A 13,706-nucleotide genomic window follows, 5' to 3' on the forward strand; every position below is an offset into this window, starting at 1 on the left:
GTAAGGAATGCTGAAGAAGGCTCAGAAACAGCACCTCCAAGTTACAACTAAAAATCACAAATTCACACTTTATACTAATATTTTTCAGGATACTGCAGATTTAACTATGACAACACGATTTGATTTATGACTTCTGAGTGCTACATCATGTGAAAATGCTCCAACAGATGAAGCAGGACACAGGTCAGTTAAAAAGTCAAAATAGGTAATCTTTGAAATAAAAAAAGTTTATTTGAAGACTTGTAAAATAGCTCCTTGAAAGACCAACATTTTCAGAACACCAAGATACAATAATGCATTTTTCCATTATGTTAGAATACAAAAGTCACAATCCTTCAACTCTCTAGGCAAGGAATGAATTTACGGATCAACAAATGCTACACTTCAAACACCAAGAAAGTGAGTGGGCTTGAAAGTCAACTAATTAGTAGCATGTAAGTTAGGTCATCACAACCCCTGTGGCACACTTGTCATCACTAAGCAATAATGCAGGTTAGGTAAGAGCTTAGTGTCAAAACAATGAACCTATAAACTTTAAGGAGCTCAGACAACGAAATAATATGCTAATTGCATTTCTTTCTACATCCCACTGATGGGTTCCCAAAGCCTCCTTTTTAGGCTTCTGTTTCAGAACAAACAAAAGAAAACTTTAGAACTTACAAATGTCAGTTCAGTTTTAACACACACTTTATTCACTTTAAATTTACATAATCTGTGCAAGAGACATGTGCAATGGAAGGACAAAGAACAAAATGTAGAAATGGACAGCACTGTTACAGAGATCCAAGTATTACTTCACTATACAGAGGCATGCCGTTATACTGCTTTCCGATGGTATTCAGGAGGGGCTACTTCATAGTCACTGGCACTAAACAATGTGGAAGCATTCTTTGCTAAATACCTGTGAAAGAAAAATATACACATGCAGAAATTAAAATACCTTGTTGCTCAGGTCATTATCTCAAGACTTAAGTTTTAGTGTACACAAACTGTTATTTCACTGCTTCCAACTGGATTCCAGCATCTGCTGTTGAAAATCTGTCCTTAATCTTTGAACAGCCCAGAGAAATATTCAGTTTAATTCTTAATAGGTGTCAGATATTGTACTCATGAAATCCTACCGAGTGCCTCACTCAGAATTCCAAGCAGTGAAATACTGTCAAACAAATTTGACTACAGCCAAGTGTTGCCACAAGACCTCCAATACAATATGAATTATGAGGTTCCGCTTCCTATCAAATGTTTGTCCTTTCTGGATGTCTGCCAGTCATTCAAGCAGGCAGGTAAAAAGTAGCCTACTGTTTTGTACAAACAAACGTGGTTCTTAACAGGTGCTAGGTGAAGCTTTATAACTAGGGCCCTACCAAATTCACAGCTGTAAAAAACATCATGGACTGTGAAATCTGGTCTCCCCCTGGGAAATCTGGTCTTGTGAAATCTGTATCGTATGGGGTAAAAGCACACAGGGGAGACCAGTGTTTCTCAAATTGGGGGTCCTGACCCAAAAGGGAGTTGCAGGAGGGGGTCACAAGGTTATTTTAGGGGGGGTCGTGATATTGTCACTCTTACTTCTGTGCTGCCTTGAGAGCTGGGCGGCCAGAGAGCAGCGGCTGTTGGTAAAATGCCCAGCTCTGAAGGCAGCGCCGCCACCAGCAGTAGCGCAGAAGTAAGGGTAGCAGTATCACAACCCCCCTACAATAACCTTGTGACCCCCCCCCACACACACAACTCCTTTTGGGTCAGGATCCCTACAAATTACAACACCGTGACATTTCAGATTTAAATAGCTGAAATCATGAAATTTACAAATTTTTAAAATCCTATGACCATGAAATAGACTAAAATGGACTGTGAATTTGGTAGGGTCCTATTTATAACCAGGGCTAGCAGAAGACTGGCCAGTAAATATGGCATTCTACAAACCGAGTGCTGCACAGTGATACTCAGGCCTTCTTTGTAGGGCAGAATCAGGTTTCCTCCCTAACCACAAGCGTTTACATTTTAAAATGGGGATATTCTTAGGGTTCTATAAGACCTCCTGTGAGGATCACTAAGTTAATCACCTACTGCACTTCATTTATTAACACATTTTCAAACATTACGGATTAGCTACCAACGGCTTCTATATTAGCCTGTCTTTCACCTATGAAATTAAGTCAGTTTTCTATTCTTCAGAACAGTGTTAAAGAAATAATTGCTTTATTGAAGGAATAAAGAGAAAGCAACAGAATGTGGTGGTATATATATAAGCAGGTAGTTAGCGCATAGTGAGAAAATGATGGTATGCCTCTGGAGTGTTAATGCACAAGGCCAAGCAATTTCAAACATTACGTGTTTAAATTGCCTACAAGACTGACACTGCCTGACATTTCCCTGCCATACTGGAAAGTATGACAATTGTGCTTGTGCATTTACTGGGGATTATAAGCATAAATGTGAGACCAATGACAACTGGAGAATTAACCATGCATCCAGAGTTCTAAAGCATAAGCCATAACTAGAGGAAGTCCTCTTAAATTTGAGAACTGCAGAGGATTCTTTCATACATTCAAATTTAAAATCAGATTATAAATTTCTAAAATGTAGAGGACTTTGATTCTTTAGAGTAGTCAGTTCCTCCATTAACAGAGCATGAACTTCCAGCTCCATTACAGCAGATCAACTTTCCACTTTTAGATTTCACGTTTAAGTCTTATAGTAAGATAGAGTAAAACATTAAAAGGCATCTAACTGACTTAAGTGCCTCGAAGTGCTATTGAACAAATGGGACTTCGTTGCAAACAGTCTGTTGCCTTGCCCGTATTTCAGGAAAGGCAGATCAACGAGTTCTAAAACGCATCAAGAAACAAATGGCTTACGCTTGGCTTTCGATGAGCTGAAAGACGGACTCATAGCTCAGCTACTTGACTGGGATTAGCTCCCAGCTCTGCCACAGACTGAGAGACTTCGTTAACATCTTTTGGCCTCTATTCCCAGTCTAAAATGGGGATAATGCTCCTCCCCCCACCTTTGTCTGGACTGTGTACTTGGATAAGCTCTTCAGGGCAGGGACTGTCTCTTATTGCATGTCTGTAGAATTGGGTGCCAATCTTGACTGGGGCTTCTACACACTTGACTAAAATATAAAGATGCAAAAAATGTAAAGATGTTTTTCATTAAGGCAATAATAGAGGACAGTTTTTGAAACGCCTGATGGAATTGCTCTGACTTAGCAGTTTGCAGCAGCACACGCAAGAACAAAATTGGAACTTTTTTTCTACCCAAATGGTTTGTTTTATTTCTTTCCTTTTAAACTGCAGTGTACTTCAGATCAGACATGCCAAACCCATGGGAAAAAAAACAAAAACAAAGAAATTGGGTGCCAACACCACGACATTTGTTTTTGGCTTAACTGGCTTGTGAGTTGATTGTTGGCAAGTTTTTTGCTTATAGCTTGTTGCTTCTTTTTTTGGGGGGGCGGGTGCGGGGGGGAGATTGGCTCCCGGCAAGCAGAGGCAAGGGGGGGAATAGTCAGGGGTGCACAGCGGGCCCACCACAGTCCCAGACTGCATGCCCGGGGGGGCGTGGGGGGGAAAGAAATCTAGTCAGAGTGTTGGAGTTCTTAAGGATTGGCTTGATTTTTGGCTTATTGTCAAAGTCGGGGTGCTTATTTACCACATGAAAGTTAGCAACTGTGCTTCAGATATCAAAAGAACTTTACTCAACGTTAGTAATGACAGAAAATCAACTGCAAAAACCCATGCATTTCACCTGTGTTATGTGCCTTCAATGGAAATACACACTTCTCTATAATCAGGAACCATTTTGTAGTATGTCAAGACAAAGCGTGCCAGAGCAATTTCTAGTACAAGACCTCTCGTACCAACTCTGTTGCTACAAAGGGATGACTAACTGCAATATTAACCAAGCAACCTTTTTTCAGTTTGTTTAGTTAGTACAGAAAAATTTAAGCTGCTTTAGGTAAATCTAGGTCCTGAAACTTGAAATCTTTAACAAGTTACTCTTCAGTAAAATGCACACTAGGTTGTAATACTAACTATGCAGAACTAACCACCACCACAAGACTGGAAGAAAGGCTGTCAAGAGACCAACCTGCTTGCTCTGGATTAGTGTTGCAGATTAACTGACATTGTCAATATCAAAATACTGTCCAAAAAATTAGAATAAAAAAGCATTAGGTCACAGTAGTATAAACAAACACATGCTTAGCATTAAGCATATAAATAAGTGTTTGCAGGATCAGGGTGTTTTTAAAAAACCTTCAACACACAAACATGAAATGCTGAACTTACTTCAAGAAATCATGCAAGTAGTTTAACAACAAAGCCAGGCTCTTCTCATCAAGAGGGGTGTAGGCAAGCATAGCTCCAATTCGTACTGTTTTAAGAAAAGCATATATTTGACATTGTTTTTCATGACAACTTTAACCATACATGAGTACAAGCCCAAGATCCATTACATGATCACTAACTTCAGACTCCCATTCTTACCTACGCAAGCTTTTCTAAACAACGATGTTTTAAAAACTTCCATTTGGAGTAGGTGATTTGTGGTTTTGAACATTTCATATAAATGACCCAAGGATAGTCATGCGAGTCATTTGTTTAGACATTTTACTCTGATTCAGTGTCTTATTCCAATTATTAACAAGACAAAAGAAGCTGGAGCAATATAACCATTTGTCCCCTTTTATGGTAGAATCAAGATGCCAAACTTACCAAATAATCGTAGTAGGTGTGGTGCACCATAGACTTGTGACATAGGCGCATCGGGATGATCTGCTAAGATTTCAGCATACTGTGGCCTCTCAAATTTGTACAGCAGTTGAGTCCCCAACATTACATTGAAGTACTCTTTTATTCCAGCAACAACTTCATTAACAGCATATTCTCTGGCACACAGAAAGGAAATGTGAAATATTAAAAATGTAAATAAAAAACAAAAGCAACCACCAGGGCTGTGGTTTCCTGGGGTAGTTTAGAACTCTGAAGAGCCAATATTCATAAGAGATGGCCCAGAGAAACAAATGCATAGTTCTAGTGGTTCCGCTTTTTAAAAATGGGGTATTCTGGCTCTACATGAAGACATGCTTCAAGCCAACTTGGTTCTAAGAAAAAGTAACTAAAAGCAAACTGTCTGCCTTCCCACCTGAACAGGATACTTATCCAAATGCATGTCTAAAGCGGCACATTCAAAGCAAGATGAAAAGGCAATTTCTTAAAGTCTTGGAAGATGCACCTGTCAGTTCTATGCCACACACATCATAGACGCCGACTTCTGCTCCCGCCGGTGGGTGCTCGACCGCCTCTCTGCCCCTGGCCCCGCCCCCACTCCACCCCCTCCCTGACACTATTCCAACTCCTTCCCCAAAATGTTGGGGTTACTGCTTTTAACTTTAGACTTCTGTAATATCAGCAAAGAACATAAGCCTTTCACATCGAACAGATAACATTTAACATGTGGGGAAAGTGCTGTGCTCTGCATAGGAGTAAGGAAGGAAAAAAGATGTACCATCTGGAGAAAAAATTCTCTACCACTCAAATTATTTTTATTTCCACAGGGTTCATTCGCCATAGCAAATCCATTAAACCAAGCTATTCTCCAGACATTTTGCAAGAAGTCTGATATAATACCCAAACAAGATGTCAGGACAGATCACGAACAGGATGCCATGATATAAATCAGTGTTTCATCCTCATCTGGAACACTAGTCACCCAATCTCAAAAACGATATTGTAGAATTAAAGGCGTTTTCAGAGAAGGATAAGGAGAACAATTAGGAAGGTGGCAGACTCATTGAGGAGATTGAAGGACCGAGGGAATGTGACAGAACTATATACAATGAATGGCATAGAAGAGGGAGATAGAGAAAACAGAAGCTCCCAATCTCAAAACACAAAAGGGCATTTGATGAAACTGAAAGATGGCAAATTCAAAGCTGATACAAGGAAACACTTTTGTGCAATTTAATTAGACGAATTCATTGCCTCATGATGTAATGGAGGCAAAGGGATTGGACCATTCACTTAGAATACAAGCATACCCAGCATTCTAGTAGTTAATACCAACAAAAAAACACCTTTCAGGTCTTAAACCAATCTCTTTTAGTGATTAAGGTAAGAACTTCACGGAGAGTACGTTATCTCTCATTTGCATGCTGCAAGATTTCTTGTATCTTCCCCTAAAGCATCTGGTACTGGCCGCTCTGGGAGACAGGATACTAGACTAGATGGACCCCAGTTCTAATCCCTATGTTTCTATTCCCACTGATGTCACATGGGTGTTTATTTCAATGGACATTGGCTGAGGCCCTGGATCTGGGAGGAGGATCCTGTAGGAGCCCTTACAAGATGCACAATGAAGAGGGTAAGATACTGTACAGCTTCTTAGAAAGCCTTCCCCTCCCCCCCCCAAAGTGCACGAAAGAGCATTCCAGTTGTGCCCAGCCCTAGAAAAATCCACTAAAAGAGAACTAAGTTACAACTATGAAGATTACACAATTAAGCACTCAGAAGTCCCAAAGTGTAAGCTAGGGTCTTGCAGGAAACTTAAACAGTGTATTGTGTGCACACAGGGGGCAAAGTGAAACAGGGTGTTATAAGGGTGACACTAATCACCCTTAGCTATACTCAGAGCCACTCCAACGATAACAATTGATTACACATAAAGACATGCGAGCCCAATTTTCAAAAAAGTGTCAACCTAGATTTTGGCATAGACTCATAGACTTTAAGGTCAGAAGGGACCAATATGGTCATCTAGTCTGACCTCCCGCATGATGCAGGCCACAAAAGCTGACCCACCCCCTTTCCCTTAACTCAGCTGTTGAAGTCTCCAGATCGTGATTTAAAGACTTCAAGTCGCAGAGAATCCTCCAGCTTGCGACCCCTGCCCCATGCTGCGGAGGAAGGCGAAAAACCTCCAGGGACTCTGCCAATCTACCCTGGAGGAAAATTCCTTCCCGACCCCAAATATGGCGATCAGTAGAACCCCGAGCATGCGGGCAAGATTCTCCAGCCGGACCCTCATTTTACCAGCGATGGCACGTTATTGCCTAATTGACTAAAATCCCGTTATACCATTCCCTCCATAAACTTATCTAGCCTAATCTTGAAGCCAGAGAGGTCTTTCGCCCCCACCGTTTCCCTCGGAAGGCATATACAGGAGCACAAGATTAGTCCCCTTTATGAACAGCATTTTTAGCAACTGGACCTTGTGTTACATATACCAATAGAAGGAGAGAGAAACAAGCAGGTACATTTACACTTCAGGCTTCTTTGAAAATTCCAGCCTGATACTTTGGTAGCACAGAAGTTATTTATTTATTCAGGTTCAGTTCTTGATTTGCACTTCAAGTACTAAACTACCATTTGTATTTAACAATTTCTGTGGTCGCTGTGAGATTGGGAGATGTTTGGATAAACTGAACTCCAGGTTGTTTTTCAGCCTTCATTTTAATTGTAACCGTCAGTCACCTTCACTGCGTGTTATAGCCTTCATTTGGGGATTAGAACGTTCCTTCTGGGCTAGGGAGTGGTCACATAGGTGAATGATTATAAAGGACAACTCAGAGAACCATCAACTTGGATTAACTCTCTGCTGCTGTGTTCTGGATTTGCAACCAGGAGGCACAACTGACTTGACTCTACCCAAATCTAAAAGGATAGGGCTGGAACTCCTTGGTCTAAGACCATAGCTGGAGAGCTGCAGTTTGACCACAGATGAGAGACTAAGGATGGGTCTGAGGGGGAAGCCATCCACCACCAGATACCAGAAGACTGAGATGGAAAGAGGAAGGCAGCAAGGGTGGTCTACCTTGCTTAAGGATGCTGAACAAAGCCAAACCTGACAAGAGCAGGGAGATCAAACCGGGTGGATTGCGTTCAAGGGTTTGTGGTTTTCCAAAGATCTAACATTCTAATGCTGCTCCACAGTCAATGTCTGTGGTTAAGAAATTCCTGTGCCAAACTGGGCCCAGGATTGTGGTCCATTTACAAAGAAGTGGTGCCCATCCAGGAAGGAGGACTGGGACAGTCTGTAACAGTCAACAGCAGAAAGCCATTGTAATGGCTAAGACATGCCTTTTAAAATGCCATTACTTACTTATTATCAGTGTTTCCTCGTGATTTCTTGTAGCTTGCGTAATCCTCTAAAATTGAGTCAACGTTCTTCTTGGCAGGAAGATAAAAGAGCTATGAAAATCAAAGAATAAATAGATTGATGAATGCAAATAGTCTCACCTGCAGAATGTGTCTGCATACTAGTTTCAAAGTACTGACAAATACGAGGACCTTTGTAGAAAAGAATTTTTCTACAACATTCAGCTGGTAAGAGAATTTGTAACTAGGATTTTACTTGACCATGAAGGTATTAAATCACAGCTAACCATTCCATCATGTTTGCCCCTTCTCTTTTCGCATGTTGTCTGCTTTTCAAAAGCAATATTTTACTGTTTGACTAAGCAGAGCTCCTCAGAATCTATAATATGCAGCAATGAATTCTAGAACCCCAGCAAACAAATCCCGGTGGTCTAGCTAATATAGGTGGGAATTACAGAACTCCTCCCATCCAAGGACAAGATGGAGCACCACAATATCTTTATGCATCAAACCTTGCCCACTACTTTAAAATTTATTTAAGATAAAGTATTCTGTCCTAAATCTAATAGCCGATTGCATTGCATTGCATTACACACATGAAGAGTCCAGATTCTTCTCTCTTAGCTCCCTACAGATATCAAGGGCTCATCATTTCTTGTTCACTCTCTGCCAAGATCTGCTTGCTGACAGCAGACGTATTTCAGACACCACTGATCATACCTCGTATGTTTGTAAGTTGTAATGCCTGCAGGTGGAATGTCTATTTAAAGAGGGCATCACAGAGAAGCAGAGAAGTTGATTAATATTATTCAAATGCATGGGCCATTAAGGATTTTAGCTTCTATGTTTAACACTGTACGTAGAAGCCATTATATATACACAAGCCATAATTAAACTGTATAATAAATAAATAAATAAATTAATGGAGATATCCCATCTCCTAGAACTGGAAGGGACCTTGAAAGGTCATCGAGTCCAGCCCCCTGCCTTCACTAGCAGGACCAAGTACTGATTTTGCCCCAGATCCCTAAGTGGCCCCCTCAAGGATTGAACTCACAACCCTGGGTTTAGCAGGCCAATGCTCAAACCACTGAGCTATCCCTCCCCCCAAAAGTGTAAAGCAAGTATATTAGTTAATATACTTGCTTTACACTTTTGAAACATGAGCTCAAATACAAATCTTTGGTCACATCTGGATTCAATGATTCAATTCCTTTCACAAGAGCATTCCAGTCTGAGGAGATTCAGAAATGGATGTTCCCAGAACTGGAATAAGTACTGTACTGAATACCACTACTGAAGTACATTTGCAGAGTTGCATGGGAAAGTATCCACAGCCTTATGTCAGACTCAAGTCATGGCTACTGATCTCTTGCTTTTAAAAGATCACATTTTTAAGTAGTTGTGGTAGACTCTTACGGGCTTCAAATGGGGGATGGGGAGGATTGCTTGCGTGAAGATTCCAGGGGGGAAAAAAAAAAAAAAAAAATCTATGATCTACAACAATTCATTAAGGTTTTTAATTGAAGAGAGAATTGCATTTTAGTTTATTACAGAAGCAGGACAAGCAGAGTTTAATTTAGCTAAATTAATCTAGCAAGAAGTCTGGTTTTGGATTCAAATCATGCAGGAAAGCAGGAGGAGATAGGAACATATGCAACTACACAAGAAAACAATTTTCACAGAGCCTCAGTGCAACTTGGAAAGTTTTGTGTTTTGTTTTTAAACCACATCATGCTTGCACAAAAACTGACTGTCAGGACCTAGTTGTAGGCAGCCTAGCAGTTAGCCATGGGCAGAGTGCTGGGTCCCCATGCCAGCCAGGGCTCCGAACCAGAAGATCAGGAACCTCAAGTCAGATACCAGGAATCAAGCAGAGTCAGGAAATCAGGAGACAAGCAGGTAGTGCTGGGTGAGCAGTCCGGAGCAGGATAGAGCTCAGTTATACAGAAGACTTGCTGTTCTTCCTTCTGGCTCAAATAGGGGGAAAGCAATCCAATGGAGGAGCGCCTGTGTTCCACCAACCGGGCCCAGGCTGGAGCGCCCTATCTGAGTGGGGCTTCAAGGAGTCCCAGTTCCAGCTGATGCCGGTAAGCTGTCAGGCGGAGGGCTGGAGTATGAGCCACCCACCAGGAGCACTGCAGACCCAAGTTCGAGATCCACTCTAGGCTTTGGCATTCTCTCAACTCCTTTCCTATCCTGAAGGTTAATCATAGAAGCATAGGACTGGAAACAGCCCCCAGCACCCATGGCAGGACTAAGGCCTTGGCTACACTTGGCAATTCACAGCGCTGCCGCGGCAGAGCTGTGAAGCGCAAGTGTAGTTGCGCCGCCAGAGCTGTCTCGCAGCGCTGTTACACTGGCGCTTTACAGCACTGCACTCGCTGCGCTCGGGGGGAGAGGGGGCGGTGTTTTCACACCCCTGAGCGCAGCAAGTTGCAGCGCTGTACAGTGCCAGTGTAGCCAAGGCCTAAGTAACTACTAGACCATTCCTGACAGGTGTTTGTTTAACCTGTTCTTAAAAACCTCCAATGATGGAGATTCCACAACCTTCCTAGGCTTAACTATTCCAGTGCTTAACTAGCCTGACAATTAGGAAGTTTTTCCTAATATCCAATCTAAACCTTCCTTGCTGCAATTTAAGCCCATTGCTTCTTGTCCTATCCTCAGAGGTTAAGGAGAGCAATTCTTCTCCCTCCTCCTTGTAACAACCGTTTAGTCCCCTCTCAGTCTTCTCTTTTCCAGACTAAACAAACCCAATTTTTTCAATCTTCCCTCATAGGTCATGTTTTCTAGACCTTTCATCATTTTTGTTGCTCTTCTCTGGACTTTTTCCAATTTGTCCACATCTTTCCTAAAATGTGGTGCCCAGAACTGGACACAATACTCCAGTTGAGGCCTAATCAGCGGAGTAGAGTGGAAGAATTACTTCTCGTGTCTTGCTTACAACACTCCTGCTTATACATCCCAGAATGATGTTCACTTTTTTTGCAACAGTGTTACACTGTTGACTCACATTTAGCTTGTGGTCCACTATGACCCCCAGATCCTTTCTAAGTGGAGTACTTTGCATTTGTCCTTATTGAATTTCATCCTATGCGCTTCAGACCATTTCTCCAGTTTGTCCAGTTTTGAATTTTAATTCTGTCCTCCAAAGCACTTGCAACCCCTCCCAGCTTGGTATCACCCAGAAACTTTGTAAGTGTACTCTCTATGCCACTATCTAAATCATTGACGAGGATATGGAACATGTCAATGTCTATATAAAATGTTATGGACCAGCTTTTTCTACCAGCTAAAATGAGTATGTATCAAAAGGCCAACAAAGAGCCACAGGCAACACCATGAGTTTAAAAGGGCAAGTTGACATTTTAGTTTATGCCTGCCTGGACTTAAGGAAGCTCCAGGATGTGCTCCTGACAACAACATGCAGCTCTGCTGAACATCACAGATGCCCTGTGGGAAGAAACCAGCTAGTACCTACAACCCAGTCAAATAAAAGCCTCGAGGAGACAGAATACCAAGTATACCTTGAAAAACAGACCAACACATTCCCCCAGCTGGAGAAAGCATAAGTTCCAAACTGTCGGTTGAAGTCCGTATACATGCTTATAGATAAAGGATAATTTTCACAATGTGAGGGTTACCTGTTTTTGCCTAGTGATCAAATCCCAGTCATCAACAAGCCATGGTTTCAGCTCTTCTGGAATTTTTACCTTTACTTCAACTCTGTTCATAAATGTTTCTTCCTGAAGAATCAAGAAAACAAAAAACAAAAAAAACCAAAAAAAAAAGTCATCTTACTTTGGTCATCATACCCAGTCTCAATTTTCCAAAATGTAGCCATTACATAAGTCTATCAAAAGATTCAAGACTGCAGCTGCTATTGTTACCTCAGAATCTTATGAAGTGACAGACAGTTCAACTCTTGCTAGAATTTTACTGTATTTCAGCTGTTAGACAAAGATATCCTAAGATACGAACCTTACAAAACCAGTAGAGCTTTTGTACTTGGGAGCATTACTTCTCTTTTGTTACATTACCTATTCGTTATTTCGTGCTAACCCCACCACTTTGTTGAACAGGGAAAACAGTCAATACTAACAGATAATCATAAGCCAGTTTTTAAGTTGTTATATTACTATGCAACTTCACTTCCAGTTACAAATGCCTTCACACTGTGCTGATGACTCAATGGCACCTCTGACTCTAGAACCACATGTCTGATAGTCTTTAGATGCTATTCAATAGATCTATTGACACATTAAGTGTTTTCCTCCAACCAAAAAAAGTTTTTCATTTAAGACTACATAAATATCAACTTATGAAAATAGATTTTTTTTTTTTAAATAAAACTGTTGATGTTTGCAGCTTTGGCACTTAAGAACTATTCCTTTCTCTCTGAAATACTTAAGATGATGCATCAACTAAAGCAGTACTTTGAGATGGAAAGAACTAAAACTCAAAGCTCTCAGATTTCAGTCTGAAAGCTGCTCACAACTATAGCATGTTAACTGGTGGCATTTTCCTCCATATACTTACCAAAAGCACAATGATAGCTTGGAGTGCTAGGTCTGGAAATTCTGTATTAAACAGGGATCGGAAGCTAACTCACGTAAATACATTACTCGGAATATTTTTCCCCTGCTTAAATTACTGACATACTTGTCATGCATTTGTGACCAAAAAGATAAAGCAGATCAAAGCTGCAGATGTCAACAGGAACTTTTTTAAAAAACAGTAACCAAAGATTGAAATATAACTATCAAGATAAACCATTCAATCTGATGCAGCTAAATGGAGAGTTACTACAGAGGTAAAATACATACACTTTCAACCGTGGGATCCACTCGAGCCCTTTTCTTCCTAGGAGGCTGAGGAGTCTCGCTGGTACTGCTGCCTTCCCCAATTCCAGGAGCTACACATACAAAAAACAGCTATTTTGTTTGTAGATGCATTTTATATCTACACTAACAGTTTTTCTACTGACATTTTCACTAAAGGACTTGTTTGACTATACGCAGGTCTCAAACTGCAGATGAATTCATTGTTTTCAATTAATAAAAAAAAAAAATCATTTCCCTCCTGAAACATCCCCTACATTGATAACTTGGACACAAAGATTACAGGTTACAACTCAATATATGTCCTATTGCAGACCCACTCTTACGCCTTCACGTCCCCACTATATTACAGCATCTGAGCCTGCACAATATTCCATGCTGAAAGAAAGAGTACCCAACACCTGTGTAATCTGAGAAAGAATGATTCTACTGCAGAACTGGTATATGCAAACACTTGGTGTGGTTTTTAATTTGTAAGCAGTCCTGACCCTGACAGACATTTCCATTTGTATGTTTTTAATGCTTCCACCTGGTTAACAGCCTAAAATCTGAGACAAAAGTTACTTCATAAACTTAGTTGGGCAGATCGTCAACCAAGTAAATGATCGTAGCCCCACTTTAATTAGAACTATAGCAATTTACATCAGACGAGTATCTGTTCCAGTAGATCTTCCATTATGTACTGAATAAACTATAACTTATGAATAAAAATATGCTTACTTTTCTGTTTGTTCTTTTTTGTTTTCCTGCAAAAATGGAACAA

The 13,706-nt window shown here is 40.8% G+C and overlaps 1 protein-coding gene across 2 annotated transcripts in view; it reads right to left on the minus strand.

Moving 5' to 3' along the window:
* Positions 1–211: 211 nt before the first annotated feature.
* MORF4L1 (mortality factor 4 like 1) overlaps positions 212–13,706 on the minus strand; it is a 39,616-nt gene continuing 26,121 nt past the window's right edge. For both annotated transcript variants that reach the window (XM_026648412.1, XM_026648410.1), the window contains 7 exons: positions 13,664–13,689; positions 12,929–13,017; positions 11,747–11,848; positions 8,104–8,192; positions 4,719–4,891; positions 4,293–4,377; positions 212–901 (listed from right to left, as the gene is read on the minus strand). In XM_026648412.1, coding sequence (XP_026504197.1) covers positions 817–901; positions 4,293–4,377; positions 4,719–4,891; positions 8,104–8,192; positions 11,747–11,848; positions 12,929–13,017; positions 13,664–13,689 — 649 coding nt within the window. In that variant the 3' untranslated portion in view covers positions 212–816. The remainder of the gene's footprint in view (positions 902–4,292; positions 4,378–4,718; positions 4,892–8,103; positions 8,193–11,746; positions 11,849–12,928; positions 13,018–13,663; positions 13,690–13,706) is intronic.

This window comes from Terrapene carolina, unplaced genomic scaffold (genome assembly GCF_002925995.2).
Source record: "Terrapene carolina triunguis isolate 2854851 unplaced genomic scaffold, T_m_triunguis-2.0 Scaffold67, whole genome shotgun sequence".
NCBI lineage: Eukaryota > Metazoa > Chordata > Testudines > Emydidae > Terrapene > Terrapene triunguis.